The 12765-nt window shown below is 44.4% G+C and overlaps 1 protein-coding gene across 3 annotated transcripts; it reads left to right on the forward strand.

Annotated features, from left to right (window-relative positions):
- The first annotated feature begins 5016 nt into the window (after nucleotides 1-5016).
- On the forward strand, nucleotides 5017-11049 carry pycr3 (pyrroline-5-carboxylate reductase 3). Of its 3 annotated transcripts, none has more exons than XM_088395115.1 (7): nucleotides 5017-5379; nucleotides 9313-9409; nucleotides 9488-9552; nucleotides 9709-9888; nucleotides 9964-10176; nucleotides 10358-10450; nucleotides 10630-11049. In XM_088395115.1, exons 2-7 carry the CDS (start codon nucleotides 9331-9333, stop codon nucleotides 10834-10836), a joined length of 837 nt encoding a protein of 278 aa, XP_088251241.1. In that variant the 5' UTR covers nucleotides 5017-5379; nucleotides 9313-9330; the 3' UTR covers nucleotides 10837-11049. The 3 variants fall into 3 exon arrangements, with proteins under 3 accessions (XP_088251241.1, XP_088251240.1, XP_088251239.1); XM_088395114.1 differs by lacking the exon at nucleotides 5017-5379 and adding an exon at nucleotides 5702-5932; XM_088395113.1 differs by lacking the exon at nucleotides 5017-5379 and adding an exon at nucleotides 5939-6275.
- Nucleotides 11050-12765: the final 1716 nt, after the last annotated feature.

The raw sequence follows: 12765 nt of genomic DNA on the forward strand, positions 1-12765 counted from the left end.
TGTGAACCAGAGCCGGATTCGAAAACGGGAAGTAAAATCAGATCTTTTGACTTTGGTGAACAAACTATTGTGGCCTCTGCTGTGTGTGCAAATGTCAGTGAAATCAGATCTTTTGACTTTGGAATGTTAAGAAGAGAAAAGGTGAACAAACTCTTGTGGACTCTGCTGTGTGTGCAAATGCGACTCTTGGCATCCACAAGAGTGTCATGCGCAAAACCAGGAGCTTGCTGAGGTTGAAATTCCGATCACAGACCTTTTGGCCCGCAGTGTGCCTGCTCATCAGGGAGCCAAGAGAAAGAGCAGCGACCGAGGCAAACAATGTCGATACAAGCCTTGTGCAATCACTGCATTCTGCACAAAGTTTGATCTCTTTCTATAATTGTCATTGGAAGAGCATTTGAGGAGCCAAAAATGCTGGACTCGGATATATATATCTCCACATCCAGCCTCCAAAGGCCGCATGTTATGGGAAATGCAGTAACAGTTAGCAACATTAGCAAATGCTAAGTGAACATTTGCCAGTTTTGCCTGGCTGAACATTTTTGAGGCTGCGTCATAAAACAGCAAGAACAGAAACCATATAAACAGAACCATATAAAAAAAAAAGTCATGTGAGCTGACTGGTGGGAACATTTCGGATACATTTGGAGTGACACGCACGCACACACATGCATCCATGCACACACACACACACACACACACACACACACACACAAAAACACACTCAAACTCTCCAAATTAACGCACAGGTTTGAACATGCTGCCCCCATGCAGCGCTTCCACTTCAATAATCTCTATGGCAACCATCTACAGGAGGGCCACATTTTCTAGTTGACGGTAAAATTAAAATGTGGTTTTCCAGGTATTATTATTGGGAGGTACCACGAGGTTTGGTGCTAAGGCCCATTTTATTTTCTATGTACAGTCAAACCTCGGTTTTCGAACGTCCCGTTTCTCGAACAAATCGGAATTCGAACGAAAAATTCGAGATTTTTTTGCTTCGGTTGTCGAACAAAAATTCGGACCGCGCGACCTCGATGCCGACTGATTGTATTTTCGTTACTTTGAGGAATGTATTAATCCCCAATTATGCCTCCAAAGAAAGCAAGTGGGAGCAGTAAAGCCATTCTCAAACACATAGACGCTCTGAGAGCAATACGACAGTGAGCGCCCGGCGCGCTGCAGTTGCGCAATCGGACCAAATGAAGCTCCCTGCGCACTGAGGTCCACTAAAATTTTGGAAAGTAAATCAGGACTTTAAAAATATTTTCTAAATTTTAGCGACGGCTCCGTCACAATAATGCGACCAGCGCGGTGCAGTTGCGCGGTCGGCGAAGCGCTACGGTTGCGCGTTCGGCGGTGCGCTGCAGTTGCACGATCGGACAAAAATGCGCAAATGAACAAATGCTTTAAAAAGACGTTTTGTTTTGTTTTTTTTTTTGCTTGGAACGGATAAATTTTTTTCCCATTATTTGTAATGGGACAACATGATTAGGAATTCGAACGATTCACTTCCAGAACCACCTTCTGGAACGGATCGTGATCGAAAACCGAGGTTTGACTGTATATCGTTTCACTCTTTTACATTTGGAATATTATTATTATTGATCAAGGCTTCCATTGACCAAATGTGAATACAAAGTCATATGGAGGACAAGCATAAAAATAAAGTACTGGAGGCCAATTGTGTTTGGCTCTTTTGCACATCGTTAGGAAGATCAGATGTGCTGTGTGTGTGTGTGTGTGTGTGTGTGTGTGTGTGTGTGTGTGTGTGTGTGTGTGTGTGTGTGTGTGTGTGTGTGTGTGTGTGTGTGTGTGTGTGTGTGTGTGTGTGTGTGTGTGTGTGTGTGTGTGTGTGTGTGTCAAATGCGTTGTGGAAATGCAAGCTGGCAGGCAGATGGCCAAACAGCGCAGACAATCCGCGTTGGCTATTGGATTAACACGACTATCTAATTGCATTGGAGAAGTCGGTGAAAGCACATCAGGAAAAATGAAAAGCGGCATGACAATGATGGCTCAATAGAGAAACCTGCAGCACCAATAATGGACATTTGGGATTTGTCACGCCAAATATAACTTGATAAGATGAGAAAACAAATCTGTAAAACTATACAATTGCTTTAAATTGTGATATCAATCACAATAAATCTTAAATCCAACATGCATTATAAATTGGCACAGTAATACTATATTGTCCACAGACATCATGTGTTTGTCAGAAAATATCCAGGACTGGTTATTACAAACAATTTTTTATCAAGTTTTAAATTAACAAAGTAGAAACCCTGCCGCAGTTTGTCCATTCTGGGTGAACAGTGTTGTCGAGCCACGGAAGCTCGTGCGTCAGTTTTCAGAAATCGGGGAAGTAGACGTTCGTTCCGAGGTTTCAAAACTTGGGGTCAAAGGACATCCGCAACAGCAGGGGTGTTGAAGGAATGGGGTCGAAATACAAAAAGTCCTGCCTAGCTACAAAAACAGATATGCTCAAACCTCATTGAATAAAGTACATGAGCAGACAAGCATATTCACATATTAAATAAATGAAAGAAACATTTTAAGCATATATCGTATTTGCCGGTGTATAAGTCGACTCGGTGTATAAGTCGACCCCCTAAAATTCGACGGAAATTTACGATTTTATGATATATCCTTTGTATAAGTCGAGCTCAATTGTTGCATTATATTAAACTTCAAAATTCAATCAGAAATATGCGAAATTTATTGACGAAACGTGTTCAAATTCCGGGAGGCCGTGCGCATGCGCAGTGGCCGGAAATAGCTCCAGCCGAGCGGATCGGCTGTTTATAAGCACCGCGGAGGAGATCGCGGAGCCTCATTCGACTTCCAGCGGCCGGCGAGCTCGCGCACGCCGCCCGGCACCACCGGGAGGCCGGAAATAGCTCCAAGCTGAGCGCATCGGCACTTTATAAGCACCGCGGAGGAGATCGCGGAGCCTCATTCGACTTCCAGCGGCCAGCGCACTCGCGCACGCCGCCTGGCACCACCGGGAGGCCGTGCGCACGCGCCAAGTGGCCGGAAATAGCTCCCGCCGAGCGGATCGGCTCTTTATAAGCACCGCGGAGGAGATCGCGGAGCCTCATTCGACTTCCAGCGGCGGCGCATCCGGGAGGCCGTGCACACGCGCCTAGTGGCCGAAAATAGCTCCCGCCGAGCGGATCGGCATTTTATAAGCACCACGGATGAAATCGCGGAGCCTCATTCGACTTCCAGCGGGCCGCGCACTCGCGCACGCCGCCCGGTTCAAGTTTTCTAAGTGCCAACGGCTCTTGCGCCATAAAGAGTCCGCCTCGGCTGGTTCCCCATGTCGGCCAGAACAAGTGAAAATTCGGCCTCTTCCCCTGGAAGTCTGGCCAAGTTTGGTGAATATTTTCTAAGTGCCAATGACTCAACCGCCGTAAAGTGTCCGCCTCGGCTGGTTCCCCATGTCGGCCACCACAAGTGAAAATTCGGCCTCTTCCCCAGGAAGTCTGGCCAAGTTTGGCAAATATTTTCAAAGTGCGAACGACTCAACCGCCGTAAAGTGTCCGCCTCGGCTGGTTCCCCCTGTCGGCCATAACAAGTGAAAATTCGGCCTCTTCCCCTGGGAGTCCGGCCAAGTTTGGCGAATATTTTCTAAGTGCCAACGACTCAACCGCCGTAAAGTGTCCGCCTCGGCTGGTTCCTCCGGTCGGCCAGAACAAGTGAAAATTCGGCCTCTTCCCCTGGAAGTCTGGCCAAGTTTGGCGAATATTTTCTAAGTGCCAACGACATTCATTTAGACATGGCGATTAAATGTTTACGTACCAGTAGTTATTGTCGTTGCTTGACGCACGATGACTCGCACATTCGCTCAATACCCAGTACTACCCAGTCATCGTCGCTGTCTGGCTTTCGATGTCCGTTATTGAGGTGAGAATATTTGAAATTGTTGCTGAGGATGCGTGTTAATGCGACGAACGCTTTATAATGATTCAGTTTCTCGCTGTTTGATGAGCCTGACGGACGCACACCCACGCACAATGAGATGCATGAGAAACGGCCTTGGTTACCATCACATTTGAAGCGATGAATACAAAGTTAAATTTTATGACTCGGTGTATAAGTCGAGGTCGATTTTTTTCGGTCGATTTTGGATCGAAAAAGGTCGACCAATACACCGGCAAATACGGTAATTATAGCTACACACCAAATCAATAAAGAAGACATAACTAGACATTTTTGATAAGTGGTAATGAGAAAGGTTTTTATAACTTTATGATCTGATATATATATTTCTGAGCACTTTGAAATAACAAATGTTTTTTGATATATTGCCTGAATAGCTTAATGACCCTTAAGGAACTGTTTAATGCATGCCTGATGATTTTCTAAATCACGGACACTGCCAAAGTCGTCTAAAAATTTTCAGTAATTGATTGTATCTTATGTTTTGACTAATGCTAGACGCCAGTTTTCGATTACTACTGAACGTTCTGGACAGAGGGAAATATTTTTCCTAACAAAGAAAAGATATGGTTGAAAGCATGATTAAACTAAGAATATGATGACGTAGGCAAGTACATGGAGATCAAAAGAACAAACTTTGCATAGTCAGGGAACAGTAATAGATTGATGATGTCACAGCCAAAAGCTCACATAATTTCGTACAAAATGACAAAATTGAAAGAATGATGAAAGAATTAGGTGAGACAGTGTATGTGCAAGAATGGAGGAGAATGTTTACAGGAAGGTCACTTGGAGATAAAACCAGCAGGTGCCAGAGGGAGACAGCCCAGCCAAAGATGATCGTCAAGGCTGAAAGACGGAAAGGAAAACAACAGCCCCCACATATTGAATCGCCCATAATCAGCACCCAACCCCACGGAACCAGCTCTCACCGAATCAGCACCCACTCCCATGGAATCAGACTCTCCTGCGAACTTGCCCTGCCCCAAAGACTCATCACCCATCAAACTCGGCCCACACTGGCATGTGCAACTAAATATAAGCTGACCAAAAAACGTTGAATGTTGCCTTTTCTGAATGGAGACTTTCCGCTCTTGAAAGGCCCAGCGCTGTATTGTACTTTCGCATGTAAAGCAGGATAACGTGGAAGCCAAAAAACCCCACAGAAACTGCTCTGTACCACAGTGTAGCAAGGACAGCAAAAACCTCTTTCTTCTTCCAATATCCGAGTCACAGAAAGGCTTGTGGTTGGAGTTTATTTATGCATCGAATATGCCCAAACAACTCCCATAACGTGTGGTAGTTTGTGGCAAACATTTTACGGACGATTGTTTCAACAATTTGGGACAATACAAATGTGGATTAGCAGGACATCTTTCACTCATCCCGGGATCGATACCAACTCTCAATGGAACAGCAAGTAACCACGTAGAAGTAAGTATATTTCTGGAGTAATTTTATTCAATATGTGACATATTGGCCATCAAACGTGCACGGGCCCGGGGCACAGTAGACAATAATACACCAATATTACCACGGCGCATGCCCTTCATACACCAAATATGGCGGTGCCCCGACAGTACATTTCCGAGCCTTTCCTCGGGGATAAAATAGTTTATCTTAACTATCTCATGTCTCCAGCTTAAAAGGACAAGCAGAAACAAACAACGCGATGGTCGCCATCTTGAATGTTCACGTGATCTTAAGCATGTGATCAACGCAACTTTAAGCAGCCAACGGCGCCAACGATTCTCTAGATCCATGGCGCTGTAATGTCATTATTACATTTTGTACATAAACGTGGCATTTGGTGACTGAAAATAAAGCGCCCAGTAGCATGCCCATGTGTCAATATTTCCTTAAAAGAAGGCGCTTAAAGGACGAGAATCCGCGTGGGCAGAGTCCACCGCTGAGGTCCAACCCAAGGTGATCACAAGTCAGACCCCTCTTACGGTGAGCCACGCCTCCAAGTGCGCTCTGCAGCCAGGCAAGTAGTTCCTCTCGCACCAAGTCAGACTCCTGACAATTATACGTTTTAGAGTTGCAACGTTTTAGTTTTAAAAATGTGCAAATGGCGAAAATGCGTGTTTGGCTGCGAAAGGTTTATGAGTTTGTTCAGTCTTCCTAAAGATAAAAATGTACGCCAGAAATGGTTGGAATTTATTTTTGGGAGCACGCGAACAGGCGACCAACAGCTGTACGTCTGTGATGGCCATTTCTCTGAGGACTGCCTGGCGAACCTTGGCCAGTACCAAAGTGGACTGGCCGTGAGATTGAATCTTAAAACGGGCGCGATTCCTTCCATCAAACCTGAAGGAGAGATCAGAATTGTAAGCAAATCAAACCGCTCGCTTCATTATGACATAATATTAGCACGAATGCGCTGCCGTTAGCTTCGTTGTCAAGCCACGCTAGTTTCGCACGAGAGCGTCGACAAGTCCTGTGTATACCCGAAAGAGAATTCGAGAATGCATTTTAATCTTGAATATTTTCTATGAAAAAACCCCAAATGCTGAATTCTGAATTTCCTGACAGTAAATGTTCCAGTCTTTTGTGGGCATTGTTTGGACAAGTTCCACACGTGCACCCAGCAGCAACATGACAACCAAGTTTGAATGAAAGCGAGGCACCCAAAGACTTGCATTGAAACAATTTATTTACCGATCAAAAACCTCCTGCAAAAGTCTTCGGGGTGTCTGGTGCTTCGTGCACTTCCAAGTCGTGAAAGGACTCTGGATCGAAAACGTCGGGCTCCACGTTATGTTCTCCCATCTTTACTATTCATTGTTTGGCAGCCAGCTTCAGGGCGACGTCCCAAAAGCGGCACGCCAACCACTAGGGCAGAGTCAACCGGGCCTTTCACTTCCGGGTTAGAAAACTAGCCACAAAAACAAATCCGATTTCGTTGTCATTTTAATATAGCTGCATGTCCTACAGAGATCATTTACAAATTTACATAACTTAAACGCACTTTGTTTGTGTGGTGTTAAGTTGATTACCGTAATTTCCGGACTATAAGTCGCGTTTTTTTTCATAGTTTGGGTGGGGGGGCGACTTATACTCAGGAGCGACTTATATATGTTTTTTTTTCACAAATTTTTACTTGATCATTAAGACATCACTTACAAGTATAGTTGACCACTTCCCATGTTATTTTTAGTATAGTTGATCACTTCACATGCTTTTATATCTTTATCTTGAACATATTCAAAACATAAAAAATAGAGAAAACATCAAATAAAGCAATTAACACTTTAAAGCACCATATCCAAGTCCACTGTCTGCTGTATGTACACTTGCTCCATTTTTGCTCCTATTATATTTATTATTATTATTTATTATTATTTGTTTATTTATCATTTATTCAACACTCTTATTTCTTCATTGTTTGTGCCTTCTTGTTTTTTTTTTGTGTTGCTTGTATGCATATGTGTACTATCTCACCAAGGGATAGTGGAAACGTAATTTCAATCTCTTTGCGTGTCATAGTATATTAAAAAAAAAAATCAACGATAAAGCAGACTTTGACTTTGATAAAACAACCAAAAAAAATTATATTTTCAGATGAAACTGGATGAGGACGCTCTAAATTTCACCGTTGGCCGTGACTCATCAACTGGGTGGGCTTAAGAAAAATGGCACCAAAAAGAAACTCATATTTTGCAGGTTACAAACTTCAAGTTGTAAAATATGCAGCTGAAAACAGTAATCGAGCAGCAGAAAGAAAGTTTGGAGAACCGTGATGTACCAATGGATTACTATTTCAAGTGACGTCAGTAGCGCGGCGCGGCGGTTGTTTACATACAAACGTGCCCACACAAGGACAACACCGGCATCATTAGCGGTGATCATTTCTAAGTGACACGGAGGACAAAGAGTTTGAAGGAATTAAGGATTTGGAGTGACATAGAAGGTTTGAAAAACTATTATGGCTTTTACGCACGCCCGGTCCTACTCTACTGAGTCGGGGGCCGGCGCTCGGCCGAGTGGTTGTCCGCGAACGGTGCGCGGGGCTCGGACATGGCCATTACGCATGCCCGGTCTGTCTTGAAGTCCACGCCGCCACACGCTTGGAAGTTTGTTTTGTTTAATAAAGAGCCGTTTACCAAACCCACGTCTATCCTTGTACTTTGTTAACGCTACAATATAGTTATGTAGTAGATCTGTGGAATAAAGACGAGGCTGACGTCAGGGCGCACGCACGGCGATGTTGACAAAGGACGAGGAATTTGATCGATGGATTTAATGGAATTAAAATGCACGGATGGTTTGATAATATTATTGGCTTGTATTATAGTTATTTGAAATATAGTTTATCTATCGTTATATGAGCCTGTGGAATATTTTGAAATGCAAGCGCCCTCAGCCGTGCGCACCCATTGTTGACAAAGAACGATCGATGGATTTAATGAATTGAAGTCACACCGATGGTTTTATAAACATGTTATTCATGTAATAGTTGTCCTTAATCACTCTATATGTTACGTCAGGCCCGTTCTCAGCTCTTTGTTTGTGTTTGTCACGTTAGCATACCTATCGTTTAGCCTGTTGTTGCTATTTAATGAATTGGAGTGACACCGATGGTTTTATAAACATGTTATTCATGTAATAGTTGTCCTTAATCACTCTATATGTTACGTCAGGCCCGTTCTCAGCTCTTTGTTTGAGTTTGTCACGTTAGCATACCTATCGTTTAGCCTGTTGTTGCTATTTAATGAATTGGAGTGACACCGATGGTTTTATAAACATGTTATTCATGTAATAGTTGTCCTTAATCACTCTATATGTTACGTCAGGCCCGTTCTCAGCTCTTTGTTTGAGTTTGTCACGTTAGCATACCTATCGTTTAGCCTGTTGTTGCTATTTAATGAATTGGAGTAACACTGATGGTTTTATAAACATGTTATTTATGTAATAGTTGTCCTTAATCACTCTATATGTTACGTCAGGCCCGTTCTCAGCTCTTTGTTTGTGTTTGTCACGTTAGCATACCTATCGTTTAGCCTGTTGTTGCTATCGTTTAGCCTGTTGTTGCTCGTTCATGACTGTTTTTGGTGTGGGATTTTGTCGAATAAATTGCCCCCAAAATGCGACTTATACTCCGGAGCGACTTATATATGTTTTTTTTCACTTTTTGGGGCATTTTATGGCTGGTGCGACTTATACTCCGGAGCGACTTATAGTCCGGAAAATACGGTATTTTTTAAATTTCATTTTATTTTGTTGTGCATTGTTAAGTGAGGAATAATTATTTTTGAATCATTCTTGGACTCTTGAATCCAAGTTGTCCACCTTGTCTTGCGGCCAAAATAAGCTGCTTGGCCCTGCGAGTTGACCCATTTTTTTTGTCTAACCTGATCATTGCAGATTAAAATTGAACCCGTGATGGACTCCGAGTTACAAATCGGCTTCATCGGCGCAGGGAACATGGCTTTCGGCATCGCCAAGGGCATCTTGTCTGGTGGTCAGTATTTGAGACGTAACACAATCGGGCTGGCGTGTTGAAACAAAAACGTTGATGTTTTTGATCGTGTCTTTGAAGGGAATGTTCTTCCTACAAATGTCAAAGTGAGTGCCCCATCTTTCAGGAACCTCGGACGCTTTCAGGTAACACTTTTGTTGCATCATATACCTTGTTTTATTTCACAACAGTTTGGAGAATACGTCAAAAAATCCACTGATATCACACTTTGAGTTAGGTTGCACAGTTTTTATGAAACGGCACCGCACCAAGTGGCAACTCGCTTTTTTCTTTGGTTTCAGGAGCTGAGCATCTCCACGACTCACTCCAACGCGGAGGTTGTCTGCAGTTCCAATATTATCTTTGTGGCAGTAAAACCTCATTTAGTGCCGATTGTTCTCAGGGAGCTCTCACTCCACATAACTGACAGGCACACGATTGTGTCCGTGGCGGCGGGGGTCACCCTGGCAACCTTGGAGGAGGTGAGCAGCCCAAAGAGTGAGCCTCGTGTCTTCTTTCTGTCATGTCACTGCCTTTTGTTTGTTTTTTCCTCATAGCTCCTGCCACCGGGTTCGTGTGTCATCAGGCTGATGCCAAACCTTCCTTGCGTGGTTCTGCAAGGTGCCCTCTTGTTCACACGAGGAACTCACGCCAAAGACGAGCATGGCGCCCTTTTGTGCTCCTTGTTGCAGCCCTGCGGTTTGGTAGAAGAGGGACCCGAGGCCTGGATTGATATCCACACCGGACTCAGTGGGAGTGGGGTTGCCTTTGTGAGTATGCTGGCTTGAATAACCCAGACGACTGAAATGCTACCTAGCGTATGTGTGGCCACGGCATACAAAGGATATTCTGTATTTCCTTTATGACTGATGATTTTCACATATTGCAATTGTTCAACCTATTCAGAGAATTTTGCGGACGGTTTCTGAGTGGGCTATTTTTCCTCTGCAGGTCTACATGTTTGCGGAGGCCTTGGCGGAAGGAGCAGTTAAAATGGGCATGCCCGGCGCTCTAGCCCAAAGAATCGCAGCTCAGACTGTTCTGGTCAGTTTCCTTGACGAGCTACAAATTAGGGCTGTCTCCAATCTGTGCCAATCGGGGTCGGCGTGAGCGAGCAATACCATTCGCTCTTTTTGACTTTAAGTTGAAGTCTTGACAACTTCTGCAAGTACAACTCTTATTTTCTGGTGGCAGTGACTCAGTGTCGCGGCTTTCTGTCGCAGGGTGCCGGCCAATTGTTACTCGAGTCCAAGAAGCATCCGGCTCAGCTCCGCTCGGAGGTCTGCACCCCGGGTGGGACGACCATCTACGGGCTTCACGCTCTGGAACAAGGAGGGGTGAGGGCGGCAGCCATGACCGCGGTGGAGTCTGCGACCGAGAGAGCAAGGGAGCTCGGTCGTAAGTCTGCCAATCAAAGGAGCAATATATAATATGGCCTCTTGAAACTCTGTCAAGTCTTAACGGCAAAATAGCTTTCCTTCTTTGTTAAAAGGTTTAAAAATGAAATATTTCTTTTGACCCCTTTTGTACCATCTATCATTCAAATATTGTTTGTCTGCTAAGTATTTTGATATTTAAACAGAAAAAAAACCTAATAGAACAAAAATTGAACTCTACAAATAAAAATGTTACCACTCTGTTGATTCAGTGCAATTTTCTTTATTACTGGTGTCAGGAAGAGGAGACTGTTCACCCCAAAAAAAAAAAAAAATCTAAATAAGTGGTATGGTCTATACATTTTGGAAAACTTGAGCTATACTTTATGCAATGTTTACAAATGTTTTGTTTTTTTAGGCCATATGTTAATTTGAGCACCTTAGTGACATCACAACGTCACAGGAGCGAGGCGCAAACGTGGTTCTTGTCCCCTTCCCCCATGATGACACATCACGAGCATGCGTCTAGCCTCGCCTTCCTGCCTTTCCTTGCTCGCTCCTTGCCGCTCTCACGTTTCGTCCACTGGCCGCCTCCACTACGAGCAGAGCAACAAACAGTAAGTAAACGTGGCCTCGAGCGACAAGTGCAGGTTGGGGACTCTGTGTCGCTTGCTGCCGTTGCCTTTGGGAAAGGACCGAGGCAACGAGAAAGGCTCCGCCAGTGTTTTAGGTACCGGCCATGTGTTAGCCACGGCTAGCAGACGGACAGCTCGCGAGCCGAAGAGGCCGAGCCTAGCGGGGTACCGACCAAAAGCAAAGGCTCGTCCCTACTTTTGTCGTAGTGATGGTTAACTTCAAACCAAATGACGTCAGTGTGGTTTGAGTTCCGGTAGACGTTAGGAGCGGATTGCGAGGCTGCCATCCCAGGAAGAGCGCCGACTGCTGAGCCTCATCGGCTGCCTAGCCTCCTGCATCGCGCGACATCTTGAACCATATCCTCCTCACTCGGGCGACGACATTCCCAAATTTGGAGGGCAATGTGGGATTTTCCCCTCATTTTCTTTACAGTCCACCACCCTGACAATTATTCTGTTTCGGTCACCTACTGCCGTTCGAAGGTTAGGCAGGTGAATATATACCGTCACAATGAATGACAATAGCTAGTGGTCCTGTTCCCCATACCGATTTAGAGATCGTCACACTAATTATTCCGTTTCCCATAGTCGGAAATTGGGCACATTTCTCCCCAGAATACGGTGCTCATCGTGACACCACATTGTACCCTGCCTGCACAGATTCAAATCGCCCTGCACACAATGCAGCTGAGCAGTACCAAAATACAACATTGCTTCTTCCAGGATATACAGTAGGGATGGGGTCTCGTACCTTGACCTTGAAATCGACCTAGAATATCTTTGGTGGTTGTTTTGGGCTCTTCACCTGCTGCGGCCACTTCTGTCCCTGACATTTTATGGGAGCTGTATCTTGAAATTAGAACCACTTTAGAGTCATCCAGCCTCACATGTCAAATAGTTCAACTTCAGAGGTTTAACTGAGAGCATTGGAAATGTTTTTATGTGAATATATCTCTTCTGTATTTATGACTGACTTGTTCTTTGCAAGATTGTGATTTCTTTTAAAATTTCTCTTCCAATGGCTTGCGGTTAACTGGATTAACATTTGCGTGATTTATTTGAGACTTGCCAAGGACGGTGAGTTAAAACCTTGATTGCGACCTGCTACTTGACTGCAGTAAAAGATGACTCGCCATCCGTTGAAGTTCATCCCATGAAACGGATTGGGGGGGGGGGGCATGTCGGGTATTCATGCAAGCAGCATTAATACTGTTCCAACTGCATGGCTTGCATGAGAAATGCCTTCTGACACTTTGGCCTCCACAATTTGGCATTGTTAAGCCATCTCTGCATGGATGAATTGGCACCAGTCAGAATGTCATTGGTCCGGCTTTATGTTGCATTTGAA

The sequence above is a fragment of the Syngnathus floridae genome, chromosome 13 (genome assembly GCF_059516105.1).
Source record: "Syngnathus floridae isolate MCC-2025c chromosome 13, RoL_Sflo_1.0, whole genome shotgun sequence".
In the NCBI taxonomy this organism is placed as follows: Eukaryota; Metazoa; Chordata; class Actinopteri; order Syngnathiformes; family Syngnathidae; genus Syngnathus; species Syngnathus floridae.

Bases quoted from the DNA above. Each gene is read 5' to 3' on its own strand.
- pycr3 (XM_088395113.1), top strand. From the start codon at position 6,009: ATGTGCAAATGGCGAAAATGCGTGTTTGGCTGCGAAAGGTTTATGAGT. The intron at 9,553-9,708 runs GTAACACTTTTG...CTTTGGTTTCAG, and splicing joins GGAACCTCGGACGCTTTCAG to GAGCTGAGCATCTCCACGAC. The intron at 10,177-10,357 runs GTGAGTATGCTG...TTTCCTCTGCAG, and splicing joins GTGGGAGTGGGGTTGCCTTT to GTCTACATGTTTGCGGAGGC.